This window comes from Euphorbia lathyris, chromosome 8, assembly GCF_963576675.1.
Source record: "Euphorbia lathyris chromosome 8, ddEupLath1.1, whole genome shotgun sequence".
NCBI classification, from domain to species: domain Eukaryota; kingdom Viridiplantae; phylum Streptophyta; class Magnoliopsida; order Malpighiales; family Euphorbiaceae; genus Euphorbia; species Euphorbia lathyris.
The window spans coordinates 343450-365732 of record NC_088917.1 but is presented as its reverse complement, the minus strand read 5'-3'; the positions used below and the strand labels follow the sequence as shown (position 1 = coordinate 365732).

Below are 22283 nucleotides of genomic sequence, written 5' to 3'. Positions count from 1 at the left end.
CCGCGATCTTGAAATAGGGTAGCTGTTTAGCCATTATCCCAGCAGTCGTAAATCAGGGTAGCTATTTAGCCATTATCCCCGCAATCTTGAAATAGGGTAGCTGTTTAGCCATTATCCCCACGGTCGTAAACTAGGGTAGCTATTTAGCCATTATCCCCGTGGTCGTGAACTAGGGTGCAGCCCGAAGCAGAGTCTGATGCAGTCAGAGAGCAACGCCGGAGCGCGCAGCGCAAAGGTCAGGTATGTTTCCTCCTACTCGTTACATGTCTTTTACTTTTATATGTTTTACATTGCATGTGTTACGTTAGCAAAAACGTTTTCGAACCACACACATCACTGTCAAAATAGAAAAGTAGGGGCAACTGTAGACACCGAGTCGGAGGACCTGTGACGAAAACCTGAAACAAGACGGTCGAAGCGATTGATTCCGGAAGTTTTGAAAAATATATAAAGAATAATAAGCTGAGGAAAATTAACGGCACGGCGCGGGCACACAACGGCATCCCGCACGCGGACGACGATGGTCGAACGCCCGCTTGACGGCTCGAGACGTGCGCGCGGCGTCCGTCGGACGCACCGCGAGTGGCATGCTCTCGACGCCCGAGCAATGTCTGGGACCGCTTGCGGTGCGCGCCCTCGTGGGCCATTGAGCACACGTGCCTGGCAGCGCGGGGCGCGCGTTCGGCGGCCGTGACGTGCGAGCGTCTAGCTGCGCGGAATGCGCGCTCGGCGGCCGCGGGGTGCACGCGTCCGACGGCGCGGGGCACGCCCCGAGGGTCACCGGGCGGGCACCCAACCACGTCGGGCGAACGCCCAACGCGTCGGGCGGACGCCCGACGAGGGTTGGGCGCGGGCGCCCAACCTCGTGTAATATATATATATATATATAATTATGTAATATATTCTTTTCAAATTGTTTTAAAACTTTAACATATATAATTATTTTAGGAGATTGGTATTCCATTTTTATTCTAATTTTTTTATATATGTACATATTACTTTCTTTTTTATTATTATTCATTTAAATTACATTAAATTCTATTTTAAATGTTATTTACTTGGGCATTTTGGGAAATAATTAGTAGATATTGGGGGATGAACATATAGTCTTTTTAACATTAGGATTATACTAGTTATGTATATATATATATAGTCTTAGGGTATATTTGGGTTATCTTAATTATTGTTAAATAAAATTATTTTGAGTGATAAAGGCTATTTTCCTATTTATGAATTTCATTCACTATTTTCTTATGTTTAAAGTATAAATATATTATTTTCATTATTCTTTCTTATATATGTATTAGATAGTATATTTTCTTTTACTCTTATTTTATGTCTTTTGGGCTAAAATGTGTAAATATATATCTATATTATCTTCTTTATCTCTTTTGGTCATTTATAAGTCCATGTTTCAAATGGGCTTCACTTGGAAAAATTAATTTTTGGGCCTAAATGTGTTTATTGATGTAATTATAATAGTTAGAGAGTCCATTAAATAAGTGGGGAAAATAAGTCACAAAAAGAGAGTTTTCAATTAAATTATTTAAGCTAATAAGCTTTCTTAAATCTCTAATGTAGATAAATAGAGTCATTTTGGTTGATATTTCAAATCGTCTTCAAAATACCACGTTTTAAAACCTTAGTCCATTCCAACGACGGATTAAGCGAACATTGTAATCAAAATCGTTTTCTTTGTTAATAATGGAGATTTTGAATCACTTTCTTAATGAATTTGTACAAAATAAAATTGACTTGTATGTTTAACCACGTTTTCTTATTAAAAGGCTTTTACTTTAACGTTTTCAATTACTCGAGTCGTTCCAACGGCGACTCGGGTAAGCTTCATCAAACGGGGTTTTAAAACGCACCTAAATCGTTCCAACGGCGATTAAGGTGCGAACCATGTAATAAACATCGTTTTGGGGAAATAAGTTAATGTAGAATAGACACACAACATAATATTTAAATACGGTTGTAAATAAATCACTTCTTTCTTCCCCCTCTCTGTGTATGTATAAACATAAATGGGTGATTCTTTACTGATGTGGCTTTTCAATATCATATGCTCAAAATGGTTTCCAAAAAGAGAAAGAAAAGGGTTTCAAATGAATTTTAAACTTAAAGAAGTATACGATTAGTCCGTTATCGCCTAACATGCTGAGTAGGAGGCCGGTGGTTCATAACCGGGCGATGTCGGGGTGCCTAGTAGCCTTTCTCCGGAAAGGAGCTAGCCTTCTCGGCTCGTACCTAAGTTTCCCGAACCCACACCGGTCTCCCGCAAGGGATCGGTGTTCATTTTTCCATTCGTGGGTGGCGACTCTTCCATATCTCCGAGCTCCGGTCCTGCCGAGCAGCTTGATTCCGCGATTGGTTGCTTTCGGCGCCAACCACCGCTTATGTCGCCATGAGGTTGTCCACCTCCCGGTCCGCCCGGGAGATTAGGCCGCGACACCTCGTCTAACAACACTTACATATGAAAGACGACACAGAGAAGAACGGACGCAAAAAGGTTGATGCCGAAAGAGAAACGACGCAAAAGGTGGATGCCGGAAAAGAAACGACGGGAAAGGGAAAGTCACAATTTTTGAATTTTGAAAATCCAGACAAAAACGAAGAGTCTCCTATAAAAAAGACCCTAAAGGGCTCTTGCCAAACTAAGGGGGAGGCATGTGATGACCTGCGAAGCCAAACCGGGCCGAATTCATTACACGGGCCCAGCCCATACTTAGATCCATGGTCTAAGATGGGATGGGACCCGAATAGAGGAAGCGGGTGAAGTGAGTAACCGCCCCGAATTCCTAAATGGAGCATTAAAACTCCCACTCAGGACAAACGATACCACGTTTGTTGCCACGAAAGCCACGAGAGGGGGCATGACCTAAAAAGGAGTAACCGCCCTCGGAACATGGCCTGGAAGGGGTAACCGCCCTCGGCGGTTACTTAAGAACACTTATAAAAAGCCCTAAGGCCAAAGGGGGAAAGGTACATTCACATTTTTCCCACAATACTATTGTCAATTTACCAACCCTCCTACAAAAACTGACTTGATCGTCGGAGAGTTTTCCCGGAGATCCTGTCTCCGGTGCTGTTTTGCAGGTAACTACGGCGGAGATCATCAAATCGGATCCAGCAAGTTATCTATATGCCTTTTAATGCACAAAAATAATAAATATAATTAATTTTAATTAAAAGGACTTTTTTTATTATTGTATTAATTGCATCTACTAATAAATTTATCTATTCCAAAATAAAAAAAAAAACTTAAACACGAGTATATTTATAAAAATCAATTAGTGTGTATAGATACAATCAAATCATGTATTATAAAAAAAGAAAATTCTTTAGAAAGATGTCTATTATGAAACAGATTAGTATTATTTTTAAAAAGTAAACTAAGAATCTTTTGGACAGGTATAAGATTGTTAGATTTTAATTATTTGGTACATGTCTTTTATATTACTCAACTCACAAATTATTTAAGAATTAAGGGTCACCCTGTATTTGACAAGCATGGTGAGTTTTTTAAATCCTCCAAAGAAAAAACTTTTGAAAAGGTTTAAGGAAGAAATCAGTTCACAAAAATCTTTTAAAATCTACCCTCCTTTTATAGACTTCAAATAGATATCAAAGTAACGGACTTGAAAAGCAATTAATAATGATAATGTTGTTTCAAAAAAAGACTCTAAAGTTGAAAAGACAGTTGAAACAAGTTTATTATATACGTTTATTAGTGAAAAAAAAAAGCATTTGCATCGGCCATTTAGGGCCATTGCATCGGCCAAACAAAGGACTGATGCAAATGGACCTTTTACATCGCACTTTATAAGGACCAATGCAAATAGGTCGATGCAAATGGCCATTTTTCCACTAGTAGTTGGTTAAATAGAAAGGGAATGCCCAATTGACACATGTCAGGAATTCATAGTAGTAGTCGTCATTGAAATATAATTCATCCACACCTCCACTATTTACCTTGTCTACTTTACATCAGAAGTAAAACACACGCGCCAACACAATCGTAAAAATTATAAAGGCAACATAACATAAGGATTGTTCCACCTCGTATATATATCCATTGAAGCATTTCTTTGATTGGACGTAAATTGAAGCTCTACATAGAATGTTCTCATTTAGTCGTTCAAAGCAACGAAGTTATAAAGCACTCCAGTCCATCGACTTGGGGAGGGGCATCCGATATCAAGATATAATGTAACCGCTAGTGCCACATGGACCAGTTCGTAGGGTCATTGACATTCAACCCCGGTCTTGCGCCTTGAATTACGAATAACGATTACAGTTGGTACATTCGTTTCAGGTTGACAATAAACTTCTTCCATTAAGTAGTTCCCACGTAGAATCCGGCTCATCCAGGGCCCATAATTTTCTCACTATATAAAAGGAAAGGTACACCAATGCACAAAAAGTAATATTCTTTTTGCATATTCAGACTACATACTTTTCAGTATCAATTTCCTCCCTAGCTTTGCTGAATTAAGCACCAATAGAATTGTCGGTCTCCAAACCCTCATTGATATTTTTTCTATCTTACCTTAAGCGCCAGAACGACTCGACGAAGTTCATCTCAAATTTTCTCACATCAACTATCAATTTAACCTTTTATAATTAAAATACTCCCTTGAACTTTTGAGATAAGAAAAATTAACAAATATACTACACAAGTCAATATTTTTAGCAATTTAAGTTTCCATGTTGTAGAGTTGAGGGGAATATTTCAATAAATATGAGCCATAAAATACAATGCAACACATATAATTCTAAAGAAAATAAATTTGACAACTACCCCCAATTCAAATATATCTCATGTACACCAAATATATTAGAACCCTAGGTATATAATCCTCCTCACATATTATAGGCCAAAGGATCAATCTACAAAGTTCTTATATTAAACACTCGGTCTCCGAATTCACATTTGGATACGTGTATTGTGATCTCACTGAATAAATAAAATAATGGGACATCTTATAATATATATGGATCCGTATTACATATATCAAAATATGTTTGGAAGATCCTCCGTTTAACATGAAACCCGAGTACTTCTAATAATTTCTCAAATTTAGAACCTAATATATTAAAAAAAATTGTAAATTGATCAGTTTTTGTCTCAATTTAGGATTTGTTGCAGGTTGATAAATAATTTACGACTATCTCTATTAATTATATAATATGTTTATCTTAGATTCAATTGGCATGACATTTCCACATAATATAAAATAATTTTTTTTTTACCCACAATCCTAAAATTTTACTTTTTATTTTCTTATCTGTTTTGTTGTCAAACGAGAAAAACCTAAAATTTTAAGGTTTTTGGATTTTTTTTTTAATTTTTTACTAAAATAATTTCATAATCATTTGATTTGCAACTCATATAAGAAGGATGTAGTGGAACAATATCATATCAACTAAATGTAACAAATGAATATTAGGCCCTTAATTGACCTAAATATAAGAGTCTCTAACTCTAAACGAGTGGCTCATGAGCAGCTCAGCGTTTAGCTTGATAAAAAAAATCGAATGTGTTTGGTTCGATTTGTAAAATGATAACTCCGTTTAAAAGCTCGCGAAACAGGTTTAGTTATAGGTTCATGAAAAAGCTCATGAATAAACTCGATTATAATGTTCATCAACACGTTCATGAGCAAGATTGGTTCGATTGTTTTTCAATAATAATATTTATGTAAACGTAGTTTATTTATATAAAATTTAGTTTTGTAGGTTTTAAAATTATGTAGTTTCGTGTTAAAGAAAGTTTAAATTAACATAATTAATTAACATATTTAATGAGTTGTTCGTGGGCGAAGTTCATGAACATAAATTAACTTATTGCTCATCTCTCTCTCTCTTTTTTTTTTAAGAAAAATTGCTCATCTCTTTGAAAGCCATTTTTATCCCTAATTACTACTCTTTAACCCCCTAATAAAGGCTTTACCATGTCCTTATTTGTCGTTTTACACAAACAACTATTGGAACCAAGTGAGCTAAAAACTTAAACCGATAAATAAAGTCTAATAATAACTTTTATATTAATCTCTGACATACGCTCGCATGTTAATGTTCCTTAGACTTGAAGCATGTACAACACATGCCTATCTTACCGAGTGTTGAGTTGTCAGAATTTGGAATTTCGATCACTTAGTTTAAGAGACTGCGATATCATCATCATGCCAATGAGCTAGTTGAACTAAAAGTTTAAGCTGATAGTTAGAGTTGAAGATTAGCTTTTATTATTATCCTTCTCAAGAGTAGCTTCGATTCTTACTAAATACATCCACACAAAGAATGAATTTTTTATAAACTGTAACTAAGTCCTTCATAAAATTATCTCGATAAGAATAAATATTGTTTGACAACAGAAAATTAAGGAATAAGGTGAAAAAATACCTCTCACATTAACATTTAAGAGTAATTTTACCCCTATAGCATTGACAATCAAAAGCAATTTTGTCCTAATGTTGACAAGTTTTGTCAATTTTAAAAATAATTCAACAACCGTGTCTTCTCAATCATGAATTTTTGTCATCTTCATTACACACGCATCATTTTATCACTTATCAGTAATAGATCATAAACATATGTATATACACGTAAAAAAAATATATTATGTTTTGTCAAATTTAAAAATATCAATCTCTTATTCTATTATAAAATGTTAATAACGTAAAAAATAGAACCAACTGATATAGAACTCATGTAGAATATAAAAATAAAATATCTGTCTCTTTTTAATGATATTTGAAATTTAACCAAATTGCCAACGTTAGGTGTAAAACTACTGTCTTATTTTATATAGTTTTCTGATTTCTCGGTTCGAGACTCGTCAGACACTCTTTGTGTGAATCTCCTCTCAATTAAATCTTTCTGCGTACGCTAGGACTCGAACTCGAGATCTCTAAGTTAAGGGACTTGAGGCCTTTATTCACTCAAACCAACCTTAATTGGTCAAAATAACTATTGATTTCCACCGTTAGGGTAAAATTGTACTTCATCTGTTTCATATTACATGTCTTTCTAGAGAGTTGTACAAAAATTAAGAATATTAGAAAAAAGACTTTATTGCCCCTTATTTATTGATTCTACTATTTATTTATTTTATAATAAGTCTATTATTCTAATTAATCTCCATAAACCTATGTTTTATAGAAAAAAGAATGTGACTTAATGTGTAATCTGTATTGATAATATTAAAATGACATGTATTATGCAACAAAAAAAAATCTCTAAAAAGGGATATAATATAAAACGGAGGAGTATTATTTTTAGATGTTAGAGATAAATTTATTCTTTATTGTCATGTTAAGAGTATTTTTACGCCAAAAAAAAAACTCCTAATCCTTTTCTTCTTCTTCCTTTCTCTTCCATTGTTCTGTCAATTTTCCTATTTTGTTGATCTACTTTGAGGAGGACGAAAGATCTTCATTCTTCCTCCTCACACCGGGTTAGGTTTCTGTATTTTTTATTGCTTTTTTAGTGTGTGTTCATATATTTCATCGGAACTCTTTATCCGTCTAATTCTCTATTATTCTGTCGTTTATGCTTCTTCAGATTTAGCAAGAGCGGAAATGGTTTATCTTGTCCGTAGATCAATAAATCTACGTGGTTGCAACAAAAAAAAGGATTCAGATCCGAATGTTCGGCATGCTCTAAAGGATGAAGTTTGGATTGCAGATGTCTTTCTACAGATTTGGATTAACGAGAAATATATTGTTGTTTTGTGTTTTTTGTGCCTTTTATGAGCTCTTTTTGCTTTTTGTAGTCATTTCCATCCCTTTGTAGATATTGTATTTGTTTTACCCTGTAATCATGTGAGGTTTTATTCCTTACATTTTGCTTATCGTACTTTTTCATGTTTTATCTGACGAAAGTTAAGAGTATATGGTGATATTAATTTGAACGGAAAAAAAGGACCAAATTTATTGAAACCCTAGGTAGATGCATAACGAGGTCAATGTAACCATTCTACCAATAATACCAGATATATTAATATTAAATATAACAGCAAAACAAGGAAACTTCTATTTCTATATATGAATGTAAGGATTTCTTAAACTAGTTTCCATAATATACATTAAAGCATATTGAATATCTCTTATAGAAGAAGACCCTTATTAGGTAAGAGCTTCACAGAAATTTATTTCTTCATCTCTTCATTTCATTTAGTTAACCTTAAATTCCTCACTTTTCTTGTGCATTCTGAGCAAGTAAACCATTTCTTTTTCATTATTTTCCTGAGAAAAATAATAATTTATGATAAGCATCAAGTACTTGATCCAAGAATTTTAGTCTTCTCCATTCAAGTAAGCTTCAGTTCATAAAATTCTCAACTTTATATCCCAAAAGAGTTAATCTCCAATCATGGATCCAAGATTCATACAGACGTGATGATCTATGGGTTTAGGTGCTTTTGTAGAAAAAATTTAAAGCTTTATACACGGTTTTCATGGAGTTTTTCGGCGACCAGTGGATGCTCAGTTCCCCTCCTATCCGTTCTTGATTGGGTGCTTGCAATGACGCAGGATTCACAGTCAGGGGGTGTTTGTCATGGTCTCTTGTTATTTATTAGTGCTAAATTGATATGTTTTTGATGTTTTTACATAAAAATTAAAGCCTGGTTCACAGTTTTCAGGCGTTTTCCGACTATGAGTAGGTACTCAAGCCCCTCTAAACCCCCTAGATACATCCCTGGTGTTTTGGGTGTTCTCCAATAATCTGAGTTTGATTGTTTTTGTAGAAAAAATTAAGTTTTATTTGTACACCGATGGAGTTTTTCATGACCAGTGAATGTTCAAGCCCTCCACTCTGTTCCCTTTGGATCTATCCCTGATTGGGTGTTTGCAATGACGGATCCAGGATTCTATATGAGATGGTGTTTGTGGTGGTTTTTTGTGATTTAATGGTGCTAAATTGATATTTTTTTAGTGTTTTTATATGAAAAAAAATTAAAATCCCGCACACAGTTTCTATAGAAGTTTTGGCGTTTTCTGACGACTAGTTGGTGCACAATTAGCCCAAAATCTCCCTGAATTGGTGGTGTTTTGGGTGTTCTTCAATAATCTATGAGTTTTTATTGCTTTTGTTGAAAAAATTAAAGTTTTGTACACAGTTTTCATCGAGTTTTTTCGCGACCAATGGATGCTCAAGTCTCAAGTTCTGTTCCCCTTGGATCCGTCTGTGATCGGGTGCTTGAGAAAGTTAAGATCTCATGGATCTTCATAGGGTTTCTTTGAAAATTCAAGCAAACCTAAGTTTTTAGGGTTTAATTAATTATGAGAAATTCAATATATTATTGTTGTTATTATTATTATTATTATTAATATTATTATTATTATTATTCATGACTTTAATTTTGTAGTTGAGAAAGGAAGGAGAAAAGAAATATGGAGCAAGGAGATAGCAACAAGGAGGAAACATTGCCACCTGGGTTTCGATTTCATCCAACAGATGAAGAACTGATAAATTTTTATCTGGTAAACAAGATTGCCGATGCTAATTTTACGGGACGAGCCGTCGCTGATGTTGATCTCAACAAGTGTGAACCTTGGGATCTTCCAGGTATTCATAACTCTAATTTCTATATATTCTATGTTGTTTTGATCCGGGATTACATTACTTCGTTTCGGATCCTTCCAAATTGAGTTTCGGAGCCAGGAATCCACACCTGAAGGAAGACGGCGATTTTAGCCCTATGGTCAGTGGCGGAACTAACTTTATGGAGATGGGCGATTTTGTAAAGATCAGTCTGTTAGGGCTGTGCAAAATAAATTCGGCTTCCAACATATTAAAATTTCGTTGTTTGGTGTTGGAGGCTAAAAAAATTAGAGTAAACATTTTTGTTGTTTTATAATTATGAAATTATCTTTGTAAAAATTATAAGATATTTTTTTTACTCTCAAAAGTAAAAAAAATTATTGATTTTGAAAAAATTTGTGTTAAAGAAGGTTGAGAAGATAAGGAGTCAGTTCAAAATAATTAGTAAATGTAATATAGTTATTTTATTTTAAAATTTAAATAAATAAAAGCTTTATAAAAAAAGTTTAATGAGCAAAAGTAATTGATAATTGTAATATAATTATTTAGAAAACAAAATTAAAAAAAGGGTTAATTTCACATAAGTGCCCAGTGGTTTCACTTTTTTGCAGATAGGTTCTTGTATTTTGTTTTTAAGCAAATAAATGGTTGTACTTTCTGTTTGCGGAATTGAGGAAGAGACACAAACAGAGTCAGAAACGATGACGTGTCCAAGGGAAATTTTGCCATTTTAAAAAATCGGTATATAAATTTGAAAGGTTAATATATACCGATTTTTTAAAATGGCAAAACTGCCATTGGACACATCATCGATTCTGACTCCGTTTGTGTCTCTTCCTCAATTCCGCAAACAGAGAAAAGTACAATCCTTTATTTGCTAAAAAACAAAGCACAAGAACCTATCTGCAAAAAAGTGAAACCACAAGGCACTTATATGAAATTAATCCTTAAAAAAATAAGTTATTTTTTAGAAGAGTTTCGTAATATTTGAAACGAGAGTCCATTGAAAGAAATTGATAATTGTAACATAATTATTTAGAAAACAAAATTCAAATAAATAAAAATTAAAAAAAGTTTTATAAGATCATAACGCATGATCGTTTACATTAAAGCATGCATATTAAACGGCAAAAAACATTCTGAGCCCATGGCCTTTTATCTTGTTGTACATCAAGTGATTGATCTTTTATTTGGACACAGTAAGACATCGCTTGAAAAATTAGTTAGTTAAGAACATCTAATTCATTTAAAAATACATTATTCATTTTATCTGTATTTGAAATTATATTTTTTATAGTTTAAAATAGAGTTGTTACATTTTCCCTAAAAAAACTACTTTTAAACTGTGAAAAATACAAATTTTGAACATAAGTAAAATGAGCAACGCTCTGTTAACCAAGTTTTTCAAAGATTATGATCTCATTGTATATAAAAAATCAGATTCATGAACCAAAAAAATTAAAAATAAGGAGTCTCACGATGTTTAATTTTTTTCCCAAACAACTCAATAGTTTTGAAATATATATATTAAAGTAATAATACAATTTATCAATATTGATTTATAACAATATCAGGGTTAAACCCTAAAATAGGTTTTTTAATAAAATTATTAGCAATGGTTGGAAAATAATTCTTTTGAAGTGGCTGCTATTAACCATGAGGTTACAAACAACATCATTACCGCACTTTTACGGCGGTCAACTTGCCATAACGAGTTGTTTTTAACCTGAGAGTTAAATAGCCCCTCTTAGAAAATTATTTTCCAATCATTACCAAATTCAGAATAATTCTCGTAAAATTCTTCTGTTAGGGTTTAACCCCTAATAATAAGGGAAGCAGCCCCACCCATACGTAGAGGTGGAGTCGGTGCCCCCGAGCCCTGAGCTAGTTCCTCCGCTAAAGCTCCAGTTTATATACATCTCGGCTCGGCCATTAAATGTCAAATTAATGTTGTGTAAACCAAGCCTCTATCAAAGCTAAATACATACTCTTTTCCATATTTTAGACACTTTTGAAATTCTTACCAAACTAGAACAAACTTGTAATGTTGTATATGAAATTCAGGAAAGGAAAAATTAATGTATCCAAATAAAAAATCAAGTATTTAATGAACCAAAAAATAACAAAACCACGATTCTCGGGATGTTTTTTGTCGTCTTAAACCAACTCCATCATTTTGAAATATTGAAAAAAATATTGCAGTGCATCAATATAAACCAATATTAAGGGAATCGACTCCACCCCTACTCAGAGGTGGAGCCGGCATCCCTCAGGCCTTGGGCTAGATCCTCCCCTGAAGCTCATGTTTATACATCTCCGCCGTTCAATGTCAAATTATAATGTTGTATGAACCATTTAAAGATGTCCTTTTTTCTTACCAAACTAGAACAAACTTGTAATGTTGTATATGGATTTCAGGAAAGGCAAAAATGGGGGAAAAGGAGTGGTACTTTTTCAGCCTAAGAGACAGAAAGTATCCAACAGGAGTAAGAACAAATAGAGCAACAAATACTGGATATTGGAAAACAACAGGAAAAGATAAAGAGATCTTCAACAGTGTAACTTCTGAGTTAATTGGAATGAAGAAGACTTTAGTTTTCTACAGAGGTAGAGCTCCGAGAGGAGAGAAAACTAACTGGGTTATGCACGAGTATCGTGTTCATTCTAAGTCCGGGTTTCGGACAACTAAGGTAACATTCTCATTTCAGACTTCTTACTCTACAGTAAACAAAGATCAAACTCACCCCAAAAGTAACCAAATAGCTTTCTTATTTAGCAACGTGGGATGTTTAACACGCCCTCTCACGCCCAATTCATTGGTGCGTGATGTTAATATCAGCAGGAGCCCCAACACTGAACCATGACTCTGATACCATGTCAACAAGGCCTAACTGATCCCAAAAGGTATCTTGAAAGGTAAGAATTGCCTCACATATATAATGAGCTATATAGATTCCTCATTTAGTGGGATGTTTAACACGGTGTGTTAAACATCACACATTGCTGAATGAGGAAGCTATATGGCTTCTTAAATATGTGAGGCAATATCCTCACCCTTTGAGGTACCTTTTGGGGTGAGTTAGACCTTCATTTACATGGTATCAGAGCCACAGTTTAATGTTGCGGCTCCCGCTAATATTGCCATCACGCACCAAATGAATTGGACGTGAGGGAGGCCCGTTAAACATCCCACATTGCTAAATGAGAAAGATATATGACTCCTTATATATGAGAGACAATCCTTACCCTTCAAGATACCTTTTGGGGTTAGTTAGGCCTTGTTGACAAAGAGCAATACACTCGATCAATTAGATGATGCATATTATTTCATGAGAGTTGATTCCGATTAAAAATTTAGTGTATACAAGTGACATTAATTAATTGGTCGGGTTTATTACTCTCGATATATATTAGAATATTTCTTTTGATTATTAGTTTGTTGCATTTGAGTAAACATTTTACCCATTTAGGGTGTTTTGTTAAGTATTTACAGGTTTGGGTTAGTCATATATGCGGTGTCTGCTCGGAGTGTTCAACCGTTGATTCTCTCAGTCTAAAAATAACAGAACTGAAGTAACCGAAAACTGAATAAACAATAATATAGAGACCGAATCTACCTTAAGACCGAAATAGTGACGTGACAATCACGTTGAAAAAACTTTGTTACGTATAACATGACAGCCACGTATACGCCACGTGACAACTAAAAAATAAAAATATATTTTTTATTTCACGTGACAGTTTTAAGCAATTGAATTAATTAAATAATAAATATAATTTTAGTGTTTTTTGGTGTTATTTAACTGTCTTGTCATACCTAAAAGGCTTAATAGGCACCCAGCTCTCTAAACTTGTAATTTTTTTTCACCTAACCCCTCAACTTAGGGGACAACCTCTTAATCCCCTCAACTCTCCAAAAACATCATATACAGCCCCTTAGACCCTTATGTTTGGTCAAAATATTGACCCGTGTAGAAAACGTGCTTGATTGTTGACCACACTAATGTCACGTGTCACTTTTTTATTAAAATTTTCCATTCTAGTATAAGAATTCTGATCGAAATCCATCTCTGATAGTTGCTCTCCGAGCACAAATGGGCTTGCTCACCGAGCAGGGGTCTCAAAATGGAAAAATTTAATAAAAAAATGACACGTGGCATTGGTGTGGTCAACAGTCAAGCGCGTTTTCTACACAGGTCAATATTTTGACCGAACATAGGGGTGTAAGGGACTGTATGTGATGTTTTTGGAGAGTTGAGGGGGTTGAGAGGTTGTCCCCTAAGTTGAGGGGGCCAGGTGGAAAAAGTTATAAGTTTAGGGGGTTGGGTGCCTATTAAACCTACCTAAAAATCAATTATTTTGAATGTGACTGTCATGTCATTATTCAGGTGATCTTTTTTTCTATTTGAATGACCAGAATAGCTTTAATGGAAAAACAAAAAGAATTTCAATACTTTATTGAAACAAAATGATATAAAATAGCGGACAATATTGTTGACCACTTTTAGAAGAGGTCACCTAGGCGAAGATTTTTAGAACATCATTCCGATTTTTTTAAATGAGATGGTTTAAATCAGTTTACCGATTTTTGGCCGTCTAGATAACATTATGCCGTTCCTGATGGCTCCTAGGCAATCCGAGGATAAAATTAGGGTTAAATTTGTACTATTTTATAGGGTAGGACTAAATTCACACTTTAATAACGTTAAAGTCAAATTAGATCCTTATCCAAAAAAATCTATGAATATACATACTTAATTTTTCACTATACTTTCGGACCGAGTTTCACCCTATTCAAATTCAATTCTTTTATAAAGTGAATCCAATATGGTCTAACTTTTATCGAATCCAACGCTGAGCATGCTCGGCTCATTTACAGTCCTATTTTTATGCTAATATAGGATTTTTTATATATATTAATGAATTGAGAATTTATGAACAAACAGCAGGACGAATGGGTAGTTTGCCGAGTATTTCAGAAAAGTGCAGGAGCTAAAAAGTATCCATCAAACCAATCAAGAGCAGTAAATCCTTACAACATAGATCATAATCAGCAAATGATGATGCAGACAGATCATCATAACTATCACGAGTTCCCAGTCGGAAGGAACTTCATGACTCAGTCTGAAATTTCTGAACTCACTAGGGCTTTCCGAGCTGCTGCTGCTTCTGCTTCTGGTGGTTCAACTAGCCCTAATTTCCCCCTCCAATCTCAACTCAATTACCCGGTGCAACCCGGCGGATGCTTCACCATTTCAGGTATGTGTAGGGTTGTCAATTTCTGACACGACGTGGGAGTTTGTGCATGTTATACTAGTCGGTTTCCACGTTTTTAGAAACACATTATAAAATAGAGGTTGCTAGGGTTAAGCAAAATAACCGGAACCGATGACCGAACCGATAACCGAAATGTAATTTTAGTTGGTTCGGTTAATTTTACTATTTGGTTCTGTTCGGTTTTCATAATGGTTTGATTTAATAATCGTCATCGGTTCGGTTATTCTTATCGGTTTAACTTAGACCTCCGCATGGGCCGGGCCTGTTGCGCCTTTGATAAAACCTAATAACCCAAGCCCAGCCCAAGCCCACACTAATTAGAGTCGGGCTCGGGTTCGGACCTAAAAAAGAATTCCAAACCCGCCCGCCCAAGCCCATATCTATATTAAAAAAATTCAATTAAAATAAAATATTAACTTTTTTTAATAAAAAATAATAAACATAATAGTTAATACGAGACATTTAAATAAATATTAAATTTATAAATGTATATATAGATAACGAGTCGGGCCAGGCCAGGCCCGACGGGTATTTATATAGCCCAAGCCCGTCCATTTTCTAAACAGGCTTGGGTCGGGCCGGGTCTGACACTAATTTTATGTGTCTAGGCCCGGCTAAATGGGCCTGGGCTCTGGCCGGACAGGCGGACGGACGGGCTCATCGGCCCATGGCGAGGTCTAAAGTTTAACTGAAACCGAAATGTGGTTTAAATATATTTTAAAAAATATATAATTTTGTCTTTATATAGAGTAAACCTAAAATGAATAAAACTCATATACCCATAACTCGGCTGGAAATACTTTTTAGGTTATTGGATTGGTAACCGAACCAAAAAAAATCGGTTTGGTTACTAATTAGTTTTGATTCGATTTGATTCCTAAAATGAGGTATATTTCGGTTCAATTATTAACCGATGCTCACCCTTAGAGGTGACAATTAACCGGTTTGTGTCGAGTCAATTTCAGATTAGTATCAACGTGAGTTAATTCTAATTCAATTCAAAAAACTTATGTATTAATCTAATCGGATTAATGTTGATTTTGTATGATGTTTTAGAGTCACTTGTAATTTTACAATTATGTATATTAATTTTACAAAACTAGCATCATCCATAAATTTTATATAAAAATTTAAACAATCATTAGTTTTTTGGGTAAATAATTATAAAGTCCCTATGTTTTATCTAATATACTACTTAATCCCTCTGTTTTTAGAAATAATTATATAATCTCTCAGTTTTTTTTGTCAACTCCTTAGTCCTTATGCTTGTGTCAATAATCAAATTATACTAAATTAATTTTAAAATACCAAAATTACCCTTTACTTTATGTTTTAATAATAAAACATCAATTTTTCCTATTTTATATATTTTTTCTCTTTTTTCCTACCTAATCACAATCTCTCCATATAAAGTAATTGATTTATTAATTTTTATATAGTTATAAAACTTTAATTTAGTAACGTAAAATTTATTGACTAAAAAATGAATACAAAATATTTCAAAAATTATTAAAATAGGAGTAAGACTATAATTGTAAAAAGTAATTTTTTTACAACTCTAATAAATTTTACGAATGAAGAAAAAAATATATGATTTTTAAAAAATCATAAAAAATTATAATAATATAGTTTAAAGATATTATATTATAAAATAATTACAATTTAAGAAAATTAATAATATATTTTTTCAAGTTATTAATTTCGGTGTATATTTAGTTCAAAAACTTCATTAAAACTAATTAATTAGATTAAATTTGAAACTAAAAGATAATTTTTTTTCTGTATATAACCAGGGGCAATTTTGGACTTTCATTCACAAAAACAAATGGAAGGACTAAAGAATTGATTAAGATAAAACTTAAGCACCTTATAATAATATGATGGACTTACGAGTGTGTTAAGTAAAAACACAAGGACCTTATAATTATTTACCCTAGTTTTTTTTAACCTATTTAGTATAAAATATTTAATAATTAATTTTAATACATACTAAAATAAAAAATAATAGCTTCTTTTTTAACCAATAAAAAAATAATAGCTAACATTATTATTGGATTTTTTTAATGTAATGTATAGCCATTAGTTTTTTTTAATATATGAATTTATCGTACTTATAAAATACTAAAGTAATTCATGGTAAATAAGTAAACTTACAATTTTATACAATTATCTATTAAAATAAATTCTTTTAATATTATTTAAATTTTATATAGAAAAATTCAATAGTACAACTTTATAAAATAAAATATGATACTAAATATAAATATAGATTCATTATCATTCATATTAATATAGTAATACTATAATAATAATAATACTTTTTATACTTAGGTTAATATAATAAAAGATTTAATTAAAAATAATCTATATAAATTAATTAATACTAAAATTTTTTTTTGTCATTTATATAAAATTTACGAAATAATTAGTTTTATCAAAATTTGTAGATTTTATATTGTGTATTTAAACGATGAACTCTTAATATATAATACGTATGAATTCAGTGTTTATTAAATTATTTACTCTTATTATTATTTTAGTTGCATATATGCCATGTAAACACGATTATAATACGATAATCTGAAACATACGAGACAGGGTTAAACTTGAATCTAGGAGCAACGGCACAGCCTATGTATAGGCCAATTCAGGTTCCTCCGCCGACACAAACAATGATGAATCAGCAGCAAGATGTTTCGATGAGTAGTTCGAGCTTCGCGGCCGTGGAAGCAGCCGCCTACGGTGGTGCAGAAATTAGCAATGGAAATGGCAGCACCACCAGATTTGTCGGAGATGAACATTGTGTGGATTTAGATAATTACTGGCCTGCTTATTGAGAGATTAATTAGACAAATTAAGTTTGTTAATGCACATTTTTAAGTTTGTTTAGTTAATAATTAGTAGAAATAATTCCAAAAATTATCTACGTGTTTTTACTGATTTGCAGATGAGTGACTGTGATTTTGTTTTTGTTACAAAAAAAATGATTGAGGCGTTTGCAAAACCAATGACTTTTAAGCTGATATTGTCAATTTAACCGTTGATGATCTCAAAATAGAAAATTCTAAGAATTAAACGGCTACCTTGGTATTGAAAAAATCTTAATTCTTTGATTTTTTTTTTATTTTGAGGTCATCAACGGTTAAATTGACAATATCAACCTAAAAATCATTGATTTGCAAACTGACGAAAACCTCAGTCATCTTTTTGCAACAAAAAAAACAATAGGCACCCGACTACAAATTAACGAAAGTACATGGATTGTTTTTAGAATTATCCACTTAATTTGTTTCAATTGAGGGGTGCTAGTGGGTAAAATACCTCAGCACAAGCTATACATTAGACTGGTAATTTATGTTTTTAATTTTAGCTATCTATTTTTGGATGTTACTCCTTTATTTTGCTTTTTAATTGTGATAAACATCAAATTTGATCGTAACGTTTTTGAAGAAATATATATTTAACTTTAACGTATGAAAAGGTACAAATTGAATCTTAGGATCCGTTTGTTTTACCTAATGTTTGTTGTTACTATTTGCTATTACAGTTTGTTGTTTCCTGTTGAAAAATGTAAACAGAAGTATGAAAATGAGCTACCAAACACCCCTTTAACGTTTCTAACCAAGCTTAATTTTAGTCATACATTACTGAAAATTTAAAAAAACTAGTCTGACTATCATTTAACCACTACAAAAAAAAACAGGCCTTTAACTACACTTTTATAGCAACAGTTTTAGAAACTGTCTCATGGGCTCAATTAAAAATGCCCAAAATATTAATTAGCCCAGACTAGTATAAATCCAAAAGTTACCTGTCACATCAGGGCTTCTAAATAAGTTTGTTGATAAACCGAATTCGTTTCGTTTCGTACGTTTTTGGATGTTTATTTATAAGGATAAATTTCATATGTAATGTACAATGTTTATCCCATTTCACACTTTGGTGTACAACTTTCATTTTATCTCATTAACTGTACGAACTTATAAGAGAACTCTCGCTATGGTGTAGAACAGTAAAAATGACCTATCAACGTTTGGTCAACACACCACATCAGCATTTTGACCTCTAAAAGTCAAAAATTAATTACTAAGATAGCAGTGTCTTGAATAGGGAAAATCGCAGCATCGATCTTTTCAACATATATACTAGACAAAGACAGACACCACTTAGCAGTTGGACAGGCAGTCGAAAAAGACGGACTGATAGGCGTCGAACATAACTGATTGGTTAAAGGATAAAAGAGGGAAATGACGTTTAGTGTACATAGTAAATACACGCTCAAAATGAAGAGATCTAGAATGATCCAAACATGCTAAGGCACGACCATGACACCCTCCAACCCGGGTTGAAAAACCTCGAGGCCGGGTAGGTCCGACATATGGACATCCCAACTCGAAAACAGAGCAGTAGCGTGACTGAAAATTATACCTACTATGGCATTCTTATTGTTCCAAAATATAGAAACTGACCGCAGATTGCTCATACCCCAATAATTCCAACTTAAAGTACTCATGTCATCGAAGAGAGAAATGAGAAAAAACAAAAATAGAAAATGTAACCTTGGAGAAAAAAAACTCGTCAATAACGAGACATTCTTAATCAAAGAGACATTAACAAAAACATGAAGTTATTGAATGCAATTTGACAAGAATATGAGATTATTAAATATACTCTGGTAATAATAGAGAATCATTTAAAACTTTTAAAAGTTTTGGACGAAGTAGCCATAAATGTATTAAGCTTTTTTTTTTTTTTTGCTAAATGTATTAAGCCACTTAAATAAGAGAAATTTACATAAAAAATTCATTGAAAAAGATTATATAATTATGTCAACTAATAATTTTAAATTATATCAAACTAATAAAATTATTATTTTTAAGGATTATAGTTTATAAATTAAGAGTTTAAAATATATCTTTTTAGGGTTATAATTTATGAATTGTGGTCTAAATTTTTTAAATTAAAGTATAAAAATATATTTTATTTGTGATGTATAAAATATAGTGGTAGATGTCACGTCCGTGTCCATTATAAAAATTCAAGGACCAAATTATAAATTGAGTGTGACTTAATTATAACGAATTGTTCTTGTTCAAATAACGTTGATGACGCTTTCGGAGTCTAATAATCAACGCTCGAGTGTCATTCAGAATCTAGTAATCAACTTTCGATTGTTAGAATCGAGAGTAACGTTGGCGCTAAATTTTTTAAGATTAAAGAATAATTTTTGTTAAGTTGTTAATTAAATTTATATATATATATTAATATTTTTGGTTGAGAAACCTATCTAAGTGAATGGTAATATATTTGGGAAGGTTGAAATATTACCTTACCTTACTATATAAGGATTACTGAATACTATTTTAACTTTAAAAGATGAAGGTTTATGCCAAACTATAATAATTTATTTTTGTGTGTAAACTAAAAATTTATTTCTAATTAGTAGAAAGGGATAAATAATTTATTTTCTAATAATTGATCATGAAAATGAGTTTATTACTTTTTATGAAAGTGATATATTTTTAATAAATAAATAAACTATATGATATATATAAATGATGGCTAAGATTCTGTAAAAATAATATATATTACTCCCTCTGTTTCATATTACATGTCTTTTTAGAAAATTATATAGAAATTAAGGATATTGAAAAAAGACATTGTTGTCCCTTATTTATTGATTCCAATATTTATTTATTCTATAATAAGTCCATTATTCTAATTAATTTCCGTAAACCCGCGTTTTATAGCAGAAAAAAATATAACTTAACATGTACTTATTATATAAAATGGGCTTAATGCTTCTCCAGCCCCCTTAACTTGTCCAAATTGGTCATTTTACCCCTCCAACTCATCGAATGTCCTATTTACCTCCTTAACTCTATAAAAATGGTATTTCTCATCCCCTTAACTTATCCAAATTTGTCATTTTACCCCTTTTCAACTCATCGAATATCCTATTTACCCCATTAACTGCATAAAAATGGTATTTCTCGCCACTTATGATCCTATTTACCATCTTAACTCTATAAAAAATGGTATTTCTTATCCCTTTATAGTAGTCAAAAAAGTTGAAAAGAGAAAGAACGAATAAAAAATACAAATAACAAGAACATTAATATGAACAAGTTAAATACATTATATGTAGGGATAATGTACCAAAATAGGCCTATGATTGTTGGGGAAGTATCAATTTAGGTTCCACTTACAAAATAACATAAATATATGTTTAACGTTTAAAAAAAGTTAGCAATTTAGGCTTCGATAACGGATTGTAAGGGGTGAAAAATACCACTTTTATGGAGTTAAGGGGGTAAATTGAATATTCTATGAGTTGGGGGAATAAATGGACAAGTTGAGGGGTGAGAAATACCACTTTTATGGAGTTAATGGGGTAAATAGGACATTCGATGAGTTGAGGGGGTAAAATGACCAATTTGGACAAGTTAAGGGGGCTAGGGAAGCATTAGGCCTATAAAATGACATGTAATATGAAACAAAAAAAAATCTTTAAAAAGACATGTAATATAAAACGGAGGTAGTAATAAATAAGGATATGAAGGAGGGACATGTGTCACATGTGTCTTAATCTCTTAAAATCTTAATTATATTTTCCTATTCATTTGATATATATATATATAAAAAAAAAAACAACTTCAGGAATGGTCATGGAGAGGGAAGAGAGAAAAATTAAAAATAAAGATTAGAAAATAGAAGAAAAGGATATAATTGAAATTTCACATGCATGTAGTAGAAAATAGAAGAAAAGGATATAATTGAAATTTCACATGCATGTAGTGGTTTTGCTCCACGGAGGTGAAACTTATCTTCTTCCCAAACTTCCTTCACACACGTCTTCGCCGCTCCAACACCGACGACTTCCGTTCTTCCTTGTTCGGCAACCGTATTTCGTGTTTATGGTATCAAAATGAAGCTTTATTTCCATAATACAAGCTTATCTAATTTCTAAGAGGAGAAATTATGTTTTAGAAGAATTGTGAGAGAGTCAAATTTCGTATATACAGATGTCACCTATAATGTAGTATTGAAGCAACAGACATGAATACAGTAACCAAGTTCTTGGCTGTTGAAGAAATACAGAAAAATACAGAAGCAAGAGGAAGAAGATGAAGGAGAGCCCTTTGGGTTTCTTTCGAAGATCAGGGGAAGAATGAAGAGCCTTGGAGTTCCAAATATTCAAGTACCGAAGACTTAAGTGTGATAAATATCCGAACAAGCAACCTTTCACTTACCAAGGGCAGCTTGGTCATTTCTCAGCTCTTGGGCATTTTAGTCATTCCGCACCAATGGACTATTCCAGAAGATGTTCATTCATTGTATCATGCACCCTACCACACCATAGCCTTCACTCAATGAATCAACACCATCCATCATAAGGGAATATGATCAATGACAGTGATCTTGACACTTGTAATTCCTTAACCTAGACCTTG

General features: G+C 32.8%; 1 protein-coding gene across 3 annotated transcripts; it reads left to right on the top strand.

Annotated features, from left to right (window-relative positions):
- The first annotated feature begins 8058 nt into the window (after positions 1–8058).
- Positions 8059–18255, top strand: LOC136203341 (NAC domain-containing protein 92). Of its 3 annotated transcripts, none has more exons than XM_065994464.1 (5): positions 8059–8136; positions 9377–9576; positions 11971–12242; positions 14502–14811; positions 17428–18255. In XM_065994464.1, the coding sequence occupies exons 2-5, from the start codon at positions 9402–9404 to the stop codon at positions 17664–17666; spliced, it is 996 nt and encodes a 331-aa protein (XP_065850536.1). In that variant the 5' UTR covers positions 8059–8136; positions 9377–9401; the 3' UTR covers positions 17667–18255. The 3 variants fall into 3 exon arrangements, with proteins under 3 accessions (XP_065850536.1, XP_065850534.1, XP_065850535.1); XM_065994462.1 differs by having other exon boundaries at positions 14499–14811; positions 17428–18254; XM_065994463.1 differs by lacking the exon at positions 8059–8136 and adding an exon at positions 8184–8321 and having other exon boundaries at positions 14499–14811; positions 17428–18254.
- The last annotated feature ends 4028 nt before the right edge of the window (positions 18256–22283 follow it).

Coding starts and splice junctions, on each gene's coding strand:
- LOC136203341 (XM_065994462.1), top strand. CDS start 9,402: ATGGAGCAAGGAGATAGCAACAAGGAGGAAACATTGCCACCTGGGTTT. Junction 12,243..14,498: donor CCGGGTTTCGGACAACTAAG/GTAACATTCTCA, acceptor ATGAACAAACAG/CAGGACGAATGGGTAGTTTG. Junction 14,812..17,427: donor CGGATGCTTCACCATTTCAG/GTATGTGTAGGG, acceptor CATACGAGACAG/GGTTAAACTTGAATCTAGGA.